At 40.5% G+C, this 13,705-nt stretch overlaps 1 protein-coding gene across 3 annotated transcripts in view; it reads right to left on the bottom strand.

The window, feature by feature from the left end:
• ATP6V1D (ATPase H+ transporting V1 subunit D) overlaps positions 1 to 13,705 on the bottom strand; it is a 31,500-nt gene that overhangs the window by 15,397 nt on the left and 2,398 nt on the right. For all 3 annotated transcript variants that reach the window (XR_013995799.1, XM_081088162.1, XM_081088163.1), the window contains exons 2-7: positions 9,751 to 9,868; positions 6,757 to 6,836; positions 5,014 to 5,081; positions 3,855 to 3,899; positions 2,821 to 2,924; positions 2,216 to 2,282 (exon numbers count right to left, since the gene is read on the bottom strand). Coding sequence is in view for 2 of the 3 variants with exons in the window: in XM_081088162.1 (XP_080944288.1) it covers positions 2,216 to 2,282; positions 2,821 to 2,924; positions 3,855 to 3,899; positions 5,014 to 5,081; positions 6,757 to 6,836; positions 9,751 to 9,868 (482 nt within the window). In the remaining variant the exon portion in view is untranslated. The remainder of the gene's footprint in view (positions 1 to 2,215; positions 2,283 to 2,820; positions 2,925 to 3,854; positions 3,900 to 5,013; positions 5,082 to 6,756; positions 6,837 to 9,750; positions 9,869 to 13,705) is intronic.

The following is a 13,705-nucleotide window of genomic DNA, read 5'->3' as shown; positions in this document are numbered from 1 at the left end:
GATAGTCTTCGCCGACTCCGTCCACACCTTTGGGAATCCCTGGAACAGGATTCCCCTAGGTAAGCCCCCCCCCTTGAAAACCTCCACACTCGGGACGGATAGGACTCCACCAGGGTGCTACAGACCCCCCTATAGAGGATAAATAGGGTAAGAAGGTGGATAGTACAGAACTTAGATTGAGAAGATGTGCCATACTGAGGCCAAAGAAAGAAGACTCTGTATTGATCTTTAGATTAAGAAGATGTGCCATACTGAGTCTAAAAAAAGAAGACTCTGTATTGGTCTTTTAACATATATGCTTGCTAGCAGAGGAATTAAGGTTACTCCCAGTCAGACAGAACGTTTTATACAAGAAATATGTCCATGCTTTTCTGAGGAAGGAAAGGTAAATGTAATGGCATGGGAGGAGGTAGGCCCAAGGAGCCTTATCCTTAACCCCACTGCAGCCTTTCCACCCCGGGAAAGTGCAGGATTGGCAAGCTCTCCCTGGGGTGATAGATCAGGACTCAGGTAATAGCGGAAAGCGCCAATCCTATTCTTAAAATGGATACAAGAGAGCATTTCAGGTTTTTCTTTTTAATGCCTTCTTTTAAAAAATAAAAAAGGGGGAATTTGCCGGGAGCTGGTCCATGCTTGCTGTTTCAAGGGACCTGGCATATATGGCATACTGTTCTTAATATGTTTGCTCACCTTCTTGGCACTATGTGTTTTAACCAAGGTCTCTGAGAAAGGTTGTTTCCCCAGGTAGGGATTTTCCCCTGAAGTTAGGGAGGGAATAAAACCTCTTAACTAAGTGCCAGGCGGGTAATTAATCACTTTAACTATGAACAATCATGCTTAAGCTACATAATCTTTACTCCCTGGAATGGAGATAAGAAACGCCCTAACCTTTGTAATAGAGATTGATAGGATTGAATCAACTGGTATAAATACAGATGTAACAAGACAGCAAGAGACAGAGAGAGAGACAGAAATTGGCACAGAACCTACACAGAACGTTCTCTAGAGACAGAAGAACTTCGCTGGAGAGAACATGGCAAAAGATCCTGGACAGAAACTGGCCTCAGAACCTAGAGACAGAACCTAGCGAGAGAACATGGCAAAAGATCCTAGACTGAACCTGACTACAGAAATTGGCAAGAGAACCTGACGAGAACCTGGTGACTGAACCTGGCTGGAGAACCTGGAGAACCTGCCTGGAGAACCTAGCAAGACAACATGGACACAGAACCTAGCTGGAGATCCTAAACAGAACTTCGCTGGAGATCCAGACCAGAACTTTGCTGGAGATCCTGGCTAGGCTGCTGATCAACTGAACGCTGTCTCCGTGTCATTCCTTCTTCGCCGACTCCGTCCACACCTTTGGGGACCCCTGGACCCGTTGGGGTTGGACCCCAGCAAAAGTGGAGCATCCAGGCATAGAGAATGCAGTAAGCTGTGTTTTGTGTCAGTCATAAGGTTCTGTTTTACATGGAATTTGCCTGTTCTAGAATGTCAACTTGAGAGTTGGAACTATTATCTTATCCATTCTGTTTTGCTTGTAACTCCATGTACAAGGGCTGGCACTAGCAAGCAGTAAGGAAATGTGTTTTCAGTTTTGTAAAAACGAGGTAACTTTCTCTTTAACACTAATAAAGCAAAATAACTTCTTTGCTATTCAAATTTTTCTCCTTACCTTAAAATGAAAAAATGTTCCTTTAATGAAAACTGAGTTTCTTAAGCAAAAAGTATTACATTAATACTTAGCAGTCACAGTTTTGAAATAATAAAGATGGGGAATAATGCATCAAATGGGAAAATTTATTTTCAGAAATCAAGAGAATATAGGACACTGTTTCTGTAGGACACAGGCCTAAGGGAGAGGGATTTAACATTAAATATTTGATGTGTTCAAAAAAATGCATCATTCACTCAGTCATTGGGAAGCACTAAAAACACTATAGCTCTTGAGAAATAGTTTCTACTCTTTATTCTAAATGTATAACCAGCAGTGAATAAAATATTCCATAATTTTGAACTCACCACTCTCGTCTAACACCCAAATTATACACCTCCTATCAAAGCACTTAATATTTTACAGCACCACTGACTCACTGCACTACCCACTGTGGGCACTGTGTACCACCTGGCGGTCAGGGCCTGATCCTCGCAGTTATGCAACAACTGTAGAGGCACGCACAGCAGATGAACCAAGAGCCCAGAGGCTTGCACTCACCATGTTCAATGGCATTTACACGCCTGTTGGTTATCTTAATAGCTTCATCCAAAGTAACAAAGGAAGTCTAAAATCAGAGGACAAATAAAATGTAAGTACAAAGTCTTCCTAATCCTGCCCTGTTCCTTTGGGGATCCATTCAGACAGCACCTGTCGAGGACATTTGGAAACCAAGACTAGTACTTTCAACAAGTTAAAACTGAGATTTCCATAGAGCTAACAGTATCTCCACGCTATTATAACTTACTTCAGACTTACCTAAAGTTGTAAAAATGGCAAGAAGAGAGAATCGCACAAATGACCTAGATACACATTAACTGGCCACAAAGGAAAACCTGGCTTTTCACTCATACACCGTGTTAAATCTGCATTGAAAGCTGCAGTCCTCATCTAGCAGAGTGAAACCACCACTGCACATTTTGTTAATAACACAAGATGGGACAATGGTGCAGAAGTCACTATTTCAGAAATCAAAACATCTTTGACTTGTTTCACAGAGGGCCATGAAAACAGTTTGAAGTACTGAGTTCAGGACCCTCTGAGCCAAGATCTGAATCTCCCGCACTCAAATATCAGATGCCAAACAGCGGGAGTTCTCTGCCTACCTGCAGCGAGGCGAGTTCCACCAGTAGCTCCACTGCTTTGGCATAGTTCCTCTTTAATTTAGCCAGTTGTTCCCCACCTCTGGCTAACCCAGTGAGTTCATAACCTGAAAGAACCGGTTAGACAACATTTGTAATTGGAGAATAATAATCTTCCCCTTCAAATTCCCCAAAAGAAGATGTCAGAACAGTGCCAAAATGGAAAAACAAATATACTATCTCTATTAAATGCAAACATGAAGTCCCCATCTGCCTCCCCAGACACTATCGGACATGACAGTATCCACAGGATACTATTCTAACTACAGGAGGTGTTTAACCAACCCCCACTTCACCAGATTGCTGGAGTAACCAACGTGCTCCATTCCCTAGTAGAACACACTGCCTGATGCCCCAGTACAATGATACTCTGTTAATAGGTGACTCTCCAGAATGCTCTACTTTATTCGAACTATACTAAATATTTTATGTGGACCAATGAAAGATGAGTGCTAAAGGAAGAACACTTTTATATTTCTAAAAAAAATCTGATTACTTTGGACAGACTCAACAAAGATGTTTTACTACAAAAAAGCTGTCAAATTAGGAAATGGTGAGACAGTTATAAAAAAGAAAAATGAAAGTGGGCTATAAAATTCTAGGGAGATTCAGCATTCAGATTGCATCAGTGTCTAAGATCTTTTTCTACTTTAAAGAGACCCAAACTGGAAATTATAAACAATGTATTATGGGTATGGTTTATGCAGAAAGAAAACCTAGAAGTCTAAACAGTGAATTCATATGCAAAGAAAGGCCATGAGCTTATATTTTTAAAATGTTACATGACTGTACACTTATATGTCTCGAGGTTAAAATAAAGTATTTTCAGACATGTACAATGTTTAATGACTCCCTGCCATAACACCTTTTTGATGAACTGATTACCTACTGTCCTAATCAGATAAGGCTCTAACATGGGAACCACCAAACTCAATCTAGCACCATTTTCCAGAACAAGGTTCATTTAAAGAGGAATCAGAGAACCCAGAGACACTTACTGTCAGTTCCTTCATGGTAATGTTCAAATATTGGCAAGGTAACACCTGTTAAACACAGAAAAAGTCAACAGATTGTCTGGAATTGTAACTGGTTTCAAGGAATAAAATTAGGAACCTGCCTTCCTAATGGTTCAATCCTATTCAAAAATTAAATTAGCCTGAGTAATAAGGGATCTGGTTGTTTGTTTTTTTTTCTTCAGCTCTGAGATATACTTAATATACAAAAAAAATTGCACATATTTAATATATGCATTTTGATGAGTTTAGACATATGCATACACCCATGATACCATTACAATAATCAAGGAAATAAACACCACCATCTCCAAAAGATTTTATGTGTCCTTTTCCTGTGTGTGTGTGTGTGTGTGTGTGTGTGTGTGTGTGTAGAACTCTTAACATCAGATCTATTCTCCTAACAAGTTTTTAAGTGCACACCACCATGTTATTCTATTGGTACTATACAGTACAGCATATCTCTGGAATGTGTTCATCTTGTATAACACTAACTTTATATACATTAAACAACTTCCCATTTTCCCTACCCTAACTCCCTAGAAATCATCAGTTAAAATGGGTTTAACATGTAAAGCCAATCAACTTGCTCTAAGTAGAAAAGATTAACTGGGATATCCAGACATCCTATATAATAAAAGCCTAATATGCTAAGTGTCCAGTCAGCTGTTCAACTAATCAAAGCGTAATATGCTAATGATATGCTAAGGCCACTCAACCGCTTGCTATGACATGCACTGACCACCAGGGGGCAGACAGTCGACCAGTCGCTGTGACATGTACTGACCAACAGGGGGAGATGCTCCGACCAGTAGGTTAGCTTGCTGCTGGGGACTAAGCAAGAGGGGCCAGTAAAGCCCTGGAGCCCTCCCGCGGTCCCTCCCCTGCTGGCCAAACTCCTGCATCCCTCCCCAGCCCTGATCGTGCACCAATGGGGTAGCCTCGGCCTGGCCTATGCCCTCTTGCAATCTGGGACCCCTCAGGGGATGTGAGAGAGCTGGTTTCAGCCCCATCCCACAGGCCAGGCCAAGGGACACCCCTTGTACATGAATTTGTGCACCAGGCCTCTAATTGCTATATAAACAGATTAATTTTAAAATGTCACCTTTTCTCCCCCATGGAATCTTAACAGCTGAAAAATTACCTGCTACATTATCTTTCTTTGCTCGAATCTTCACTTGGGCTTTATTCACATTTTGGATAACTGTGGTGCTGCAGGGGGGAAAAAGGGAGCCTTGGTTTAGTTGATTTTTTAGAGTGAAAAATAAACCTACCATTGGATACTTTCACAATTAAGTATGTTCTGATAATAGTCTTTTTCCAGAAAAGGACAAAAATCACTACTTCCACAGGAGGGCCTCAGAGAGCAAAGAATAAAAATTAGTCATAAAAAAACAACAACAAAGAATGATGTTATAGTATTTGGATCGCTTGAGTTTTTAGTCAGACATGGGATTTTCATTCCATTAATGTAATTTAGAGAAAGCTTTCTTTCCTTTTAGGTTTGCTGTTCAAAACTTGTAAGTTTGGCAAAACGAGTACAATTCCTTTTCTAGAACTTACCTAACTTCCATCTGGCTTTGTCTGACTCCTCATTTTTATTGTAAAGTGTTTTCCCTATAACCACCCCAAGGTATTCACATACCACTTACACACTATGGATTCCCTCCCTCTGCTTGGAAAAGCCAGTGCCAAGCTGTTATCCTACCAACACCGGCAACCCTGAGTCTGCGGCTTCAAAGGCCTCCTGGCCCTCAGGCTGTAAGACGTGGCCCACTGGTAATGCTCCTAGACGGGCAAGAAACACTAAGAATAAGGCAGCGTGTCACTGAGTAAAGGAGGCTAAAATCAGCCCTGGCCTGTCTGACTCTGATTCGAGTGTTGGCCCAAGCACCGAAGGGTCACGGGTTCTATTCCCAGTCAAGGGCACATGCCTGGGTTGCAGGTTAGATCCCCGGCCCAAGTCAGGGCTTGTGCAGGAGGCAAGCATTTGATGTGTCTCTCTCACATCAATGTCTCTCTCTCTCATCGTTGTTTCTTTCTCAGTCTCTCTCGCTCTCTCACTCCCTTCTCCCTCCCTTCCTCTCGCTCCCTCCCTCACACTCTCTCTAAAAATCAATGGGAAAAATCTCCTCAGTTAAGGATTAACAACAAAAATTAAGAAAAAAAAACACACTAAAATCAAAGCCCCTGAAAATAACTTCCACCTCTGCCCCTAAATAGCCATTTGACCCAGGAAGGCACTGATCTTAACTGGAAATAACTGCTTACCTGGTCTACTTCACAGGTTTATTTGGGGAATTACATAACAAGTAAATTGGCAAAACCCCTTTGTAAAGGAATACTAAACTATTTTGAATGCTTTGTAAAGCATATATTGATATGACAAAAGCGATGAAAGTCATGCCACACACACACACACACCCCGCCCCCCGTTTTTTTAATATATTTTTATTGACTTCAGAGAGGAAGGGAGGGGGAGAGGGTCACTGATCGGCTGCCTCCTGCACACACCACACCGGGGATCGAGCACCTTTCTAATACCAAAAAACATCAGCAAATCAACCCAAAGGCCTTCCATTAGGAGAAAAGGTTAATAGCTATGGTACATCTAGAGAAAGATTATGCAGCTAAGTGAAAAGAAGGGAAAAAATGTTTATGATACAATGTTAAATAAAAATAGACCATAAATATTAAGTATCTTGTGCCTACAACTATGTAACAGATACATGTGGGTAGTAATGAAGACGGTGATGTTAGGGGATGGGGTTAAAAGTGTCCTTCCTTATTATTAATATAGCAATTGTCTTTAATGCTAATATTTTTAAAGTTAAAATGGTATGAACATAGAGCAGATTTTTCAAAACACCCAATTTAGTCTTCTTACCTGAAGTCCCCTGCTGTGAACTTGGCCTCAGCAAGTGAAAAGGCAGCTTCTCTCATCACTTCACCCATCAGCATTTTAGTCTGGAAAAGGACAAACCAACAGCCGACTCAACCAAGTTATTTCACCAGGAAAAATCATAGTCATGTTGCTTCAATATCATCAGTATTTCATGTCAGGTATGCATGTAAATATAAACATTGATTTGATGATAAAAAAATAAAAATTTCCAATTTTGCTTTAACAGGTTTAGTTACAGTCACCAATCATGTTGCAAAACCATGAGTTTTTATAAATAAAACATCAAAATAAAGACATTAAGAAAGAGAAAACTGAATCTTTACTGCAGGAGTATGTTTTTGTTGAATGGGTCCATAATGATTTGCTCAAATTAATCTCTAAAGACACTACAGTGTGGTCAAATCCTAATGGCATAGTGACTCTAAAATAAATCTGGAATATTTAATGTTTGAGAATATCCAGTAATTTTTTTAATATATATTTTATTGATTTTTTCACAGAGAGGAAGGGAGAGGGATAGAGAGTTAGAAACATCAATGAGAGAGAAACATCTATCAGCTGCCTCCTGCACACCCCCCCACTGGGGACGTGCCCGCAACCAAGGTACATGCCCTTGCCCGGAATCGAACCCGGGACCCTTCAGTCCGCTGGCCGACGCTCCATCCACTGAGCCAAACCGGTTCGGGCTATCCAATAATTTTTAAGGGAAGTATAACTGGGACAGTGGGTACAGAGTTACTTTACCAAGTATTAAAAATGTATAACTATAAAGAAATACATCTGGTACTGGGACACTAAGTCAATGAAATGGAACAGAGTTCAGAAACAGCCCCAGGACTATAGTGGAATTTAGCAATGAAAAGAGACCACTCAACTGGTCATGCATTTACAAAATGATGAAGCTAAATCCCTACCTCCTCACATCACTCCCACACACACCAAAAGATAAATAAAAAATAAAGGATTCAAGATAAAGGTTTATTTTCAAAATTATAAAATAGCCCAGCCGTTCAATTCCCGGTCAGGGCACATGCCCAGGCTTTGGGCTCAATCCCCAGTAGGAAAAGTGCAGGAGGCAGCTGGTCAATGATTCTCATCATTGCTGTTCTATCTCCTCCTTTCCCTTCCTCTCTGAAATAAAAAATATACTAAAATAAGATAGCAATTTTAGCACAACAGATTGGCAACAACAAAAAAATTAATACCCAACTAAGAAGAATTTAAGAAAATAGGTCCTCTCACTAATCATTTAGCAGAAATATAAATTAGTATAACAATTTAGAGAGCAATTTGAGTTATCTATCAAACAATTAAATGATTCTTCAGATTCTAGGACTTTTCCAAAAAACTGCTAGCATACATACACATAAGGACTTAAGAGTACCCTCCCCCACAAAATGGTAAAACTACACATCCATCAATAGAGAAACGGTAAATTCCATCACCCATGCAAAGGAGTACCATTCAGCTTTTATAAAGAATGAGACCATGCCGAAACCGGTTTGGCTCAGTGGATAGAGCGTCGGCCTGCGGACTGAAAGGTCCCAGGTTCGATTCCAGTCAAGGGCATGTACCTTGGTTGCGGGCACATCCCCAGTGGGGAGTGTGCAGGAGGCAGCTGGTCGATGTTTCTCTCTCATCGATGTTTCTAACTCTCTATCATCTAACTCTCTATCCCTCTCCCTTCCTCTCTGTAAAAAATCAATAAACTATATTTAAAAAAAGAAAGAAAAAAAAAAGAATGAGACCGAACTATATGATGTAGAAAGCTGTTCATCATATTCTGCCATGGAGCGAAGGGAGGGAGAGTGGGGCAGAAAATGTTATATAAATATAAATATGTATGCATGTATGTATGTGTATACTTGCATGCATGTTTGTTACCAAAAAATCTGTGTGTGGACATATAGCCACACATGATACCATACTCTTGGTATATGCTTTACAAAAGCAATACTTTCGATATGTGCTACCAAAGAAAGAGATTGAGATATTCAGGGAGAAAGAGACAGAGAGAGAAGATGGGAAGGATATAAAACAGAGTCTCACAAAGAACTCTGGGAAATGAAAGAAGGATAGTTGGGGGTAGGAGAGGGGAAATGGGAAAGAACCTTCACTTTTTTATATACCACTGTATTCATACATCATTTATCCAAAAAACATTGAGTCAAATGTACTAGCTGCCAACACTGTTCTAGATATTGAAAATATATTGCTGAAAAGACAGAGCCCCCTTCTCATGGAACTTACATTCTCTAGTGGGGGTAAACTATCAAACAAATACCATGCAGTAGTACAGTGATGGTGAACCCTTTGAGCTTGGCATGTCAGCATTTTGAAAAACCCTAACTTAACTCTGGTGCGTGTCACATATAGAAATTTTTTGACATTTGCAACCATAGTAAAACAAAGACGTATATTTTTGATATTTATTTTATATATTTAAATGCCATTTAACAAAGAAAAATCAACCAAAAAATGAGTTCGCGTGTCATCTCTGGCACGCGTGTCATAGGTTCGCCATCACTGCAGTAGTATGTGCTATGATAAAACAAGGAAACACGACAGAAGTAAATACAGTGGTCACTTCAGATTGGGCGGTCAGCGATGGCCTCTCTGGAGAGACCAGAATGCACAGAGTAGCCAGTCATAAGTAGTTCTGAGAAAAGAGCATTTCCAGCAGGAAAAAAACAGCTAAAGCAAAGACCCTAGAGGAGGATGTTCGGAAGAACAGAGCAAATGAGGTCAAAGAGGCAGGTAGGAGCCAGATTAGATCAAGTGAGGCTAGAGAACAAGAGTAAGGAATTTGGATTTTATTAAATGAACCATTAAAACTCATTACTTTATAATGGTATTTTTACTTTTGAAAGAAAAATTAATTAAAATAACAAAGAAAAATTAAAATGTCAACGGCCATGCTGGATTTTCCTTAGATATTTCCAAAATAAATACTGTTCTAAGCGAAGTTCATTCTACCTCTATGATCTTCTTTAGGATCTGTCGAAATCGAAGAGTTAGGGCATCAGATTTTTTCTTCAGGAGGTTTCGACCTGTCTGTGCTCCTTTTAATCGAGCCTTCATGATGGTCTGCGCCCTATATAAACAAAGTTAAAGACACTTATTCCCATTATTTAAAAGAAAAATACCTCCCCAATACAATGTTAAAATTATGCTTTATTCTTTGATGTCAACAGAATAATATATACAACATTTGTAGCTGACAAGTTTAGTTGGTTTCTCAATACCACAGATTTCTACCCTCAAGTGTTCCATAAATGAGAAGTTTACTTAAAACTAGAACAAGGTTTTAATCTATATCTGGCATAAATATTGTCATAAAGTTTATCAGGAGTGCTATTTTATGATTCCAACATAGTTTAAATACTTACTTGATTTATAAATTAAAACAATATCTGTTTCCATTAGAAGTGCTCTACCCCTAGCCAGTTTAGTGGATAGAGCATTGGCCCGCTGACTAACGGGTTATGGGTTTGATTCTGGTCAAGGGTATGTACCTCGGTTGCAGGCTCTATCCCCAGCCCTGGTTGGGGCACGTGTGGAGGCAACCAATTGATGTGTCTCTCTCACATCAATGTTTCTCTCTCTCTCTCTGCCTCTCCTCCTCCCTTCCTAAAAATCAATGGAAAAAAATATCCTCGAATGAGGATTAACAACAACAAAAGAGAAGTGTATTAAGGATTTTGTTTAAATCTGTCCACTAATTTATGCACTTACCTTCAGGACCAACAATTCCACTTTGAGGAATTTATCCTACAGGTTTACTCCCACAGGTATACAATAATATGTACAAGATTATGGATGAGTATTCCAACATTATTTGTAAGAGCAAATGGGTAGAAACAAGTTAAATGTTCCATAAATTATGGTTCATTATATAATGGAATGATATGTAGTTATAAAAAAAAGAGGAAAATAGGTCTGCATGCGCTTCCTATATGATATTGTTTTAAATATGCAATGCAAGGAGGGATAAATATGCTTATACAGATAACAGAGAATAGAAAGGATTCACAGAAACTGTAACCATTTCCTTTGGGAAATGGGGCTGACTAAAAAAAAAAAAAAATAGACTGTTCTGGCCAGTTTGGCTCAGTGGATAGAGCATCAGCCTGCAGACCGAAGGGTCCCAGGTTCCATTCCAGTCAAGGGCACATGCCTAGGTCGCAGGCTCAATCCCCACTTAGGGGGCATGAAGGAGGCAGCCAATCCATGATTCTCTCTCATCAATGATGTTTCTATCTCTCTCCCTCCCTCTCCCTTCCTCTCTGAAATCAATAAAAATATATTTTTAAAAAGTAGATTTACTTTTTATTACTATACTAGAGGCCTGGTGCACAAAATTCGTGCACCGGGGCGGGGGTTCCTCAGCCCAGCCTGCACCCTCTCAAATCCAGGACCCCTCGGGGGATGTCTGACTGCCGGTTTAGGCCCAATCATGCAGGGATCCCTGGAGATCTGGCCTAAACCAGCAGTCGGACATCCCTCTCGCAATCCAGGACCGCTGGCCCCTAACTGCTCGCCTGCCTGCCTGATCACCCCTAACCACCTCTGCCTGCCTGGTCACCCCTAAGCACTCTGCCTGCCTGCCTGATTGCCCCTAAGCACTCTACCTGCCTGGTCGCCCTGAAGCACTCTGCCTGCCTGCCTGATTGTACACGTGTAGGGTCCCTAGGCCTGGCCGGCGATCAGGGCTGATTAGGGCCTTCCAGCTAACAGCCAGGGCATCCCTTCCCTGGCTGCAGGCCAGGACCTCCTTAGCTCCACGCCACTGCCTGGTGGTCAGTGCATGTCATAGCGAGCGATCGAATTCCCGGTCTCCCAGTTGAATTCCCAAGGGGACATTTTGCATATTAGGCTTTTATATAGATAGATTAAATGACATATATAAGAATAGACTCCTGAAAAGTGACAAGCTACTGAAGTCTCCTTACTGCCTATTTCAATCTTTTCCCATCAGAAACCACAATACCAAAGTCAAAAAACCAACTGTAGAAACTGACATTTCTGTTCTTGCTCCCATATGCCTGATAAAATTTAATAATGGGCCATAACTGGTTTGGCTCAGTGGATAGAGCGTCAGCCTGTGGACTGAAAGGTCCCAGGTTCGATTCCAGTCAAGGGCATGTACCTTGGTTGTGAGCACATCCCCAGTGGGGGGTGTGCAGGAGGCAGCTGATTGATGTTTCTCTCTCATTGATGTTTCAAACTCTCTATCCCTCTCCCTTCCTCTCTGTAAAAAATCAATAAAATATATTTTTTAAGAAAATTTAATAATGGGGGGAAATGGGTAATAAGATCCAATAATAGATTATCTTAGATACTTAAAGTGATTTGTTTAAGGAGATATAATTTCATATGATTGGTGTTATAACCAAATGCAAAGTAGTATTAATGGACCTTTTGGCTAAGTTTTTAGATTGTTGAAGTCCTTTACCATAGGGCAAAGGTTATTGAGACAATTCTGCAGCTGGGAGGAACTTTAGATGTTATCCTGAAATTTAAGAAAATGAGACTTAGAAAAATGAAACAACTTTCCCGCAGTCACTCACTGAAGAAAAGGCAGAGCAGGACAAGAACCAGATTTCTGACTCCAGGGACTTGTCCGAGGCTCAACCATAGGTCCACTGTACCCCCATGACATGGGACACTTCCTCCCCTACAGACGATCAACAGCACCAGGTGAACAGCTCTCTCCAGCTATCCGGGCTGCCTTCGCACTGGCTGAAGATTAACCAAGTGAGGCAGGTTCAGTTTCCTGCCTGAGCAGCATCTAGCTGCCCCAATGTGTATATTAAACATACTGTATTGTTTATACTAACCATCAGAATTTGGAAAGAGTTGGATCAAATGTAAGTCAAATCCTAGTACTGCAGAGTCCAGCAAGTTTGATAGCAAAAAGTTGAACTAGTTGATAAAATTGAACTGACCGGGCTAACTTTAATTTCCTTCTAGATAATGGCAAATCTGTAAAATAGACAAATTTTTACTCTTGACACTCCAAGAGTGACCTGCCCAAAGGCTTACAGCCTTGTAGGTATAACCTGGATTTGACCGATTTCTTTAGACTCCATACCTATGCCTCTTTCAATTCCACTCTAAACTTGTTTTTCTCTCTCTGGTGCCTAAGTGGTTGTCAGCCCCATTTCATAGGGTAACTTATAAGAATTATCTCAGAGAAGTCACTAGTGTATTTCCTAACCTGACTCTTTAAAAAACTTATTCTTTTACAAGTTTCACAGCTGCTCAGCCCTTCTTAAAAGTGTTTGACCTTCAGCTAGGATGATAACTTATTTCCAGATGAATCAAAGACATCTGACTACATGACAAAGTACCTATGCTAAGCCTTGGGGAAAATATTTAGAGAAGCTGTTACTTCCTGCACCTGATTTTCCCCTTAAACAGCAAGCTGGATGCTCTAAAATAGCAATTTCCACCTTCACAAACCTATCATTCTTCTTCTCTAAGCTGAATAAAGCTTATTTTCACCTCTTAGTCTTAAATTAAGACCCCCAAAAATGTTAACATTCTGACTACTAATATTAACACTGTCAAACATTAATTGAAGCAGTGAAAACTGATTTTACTCAGTAACCACTGACAAGAGGGGAAGGAGCTGAGGTGTGCAGAGGTGCCTGCATTTTAAAAGAAGAATGAGGGAACGAAGGGAGAGGGGATTCAAGCAGAATCAGAGAAGTGAAAAATTACAAAAGGCCAGTCAGTGGAAATGCGATTGGGCCACCTGTGTCTGCTAGCTGGCAATTATGGAAGTTAGGATTCCATCCTCACAGACAGAAGCCTTATCCTTCCTGATTACATTTCAAAGAAATGATTTTCAGGTCTTTGAGAAAGACTCTTCTAATTTATAGGGAGAGACATATACAGGGTGTCCCAACAAAATGTACCCATATAC

This window comes from Myotis nattereri (assembly GCF_964212035.1).
Source record: "Myotis nattereri genome assembly, chromosome: 1".
Taxonomy (NCBI): domain Eukaryota; kingdom Metazoa; phylum Chordata; class Mammalia; order Chiroptera; family Vespertilionidae; genus Myotis; species Myotis nattereri.
This window is presented reverse-complemented; position numbering and strand designations above follow the sequence as displayed.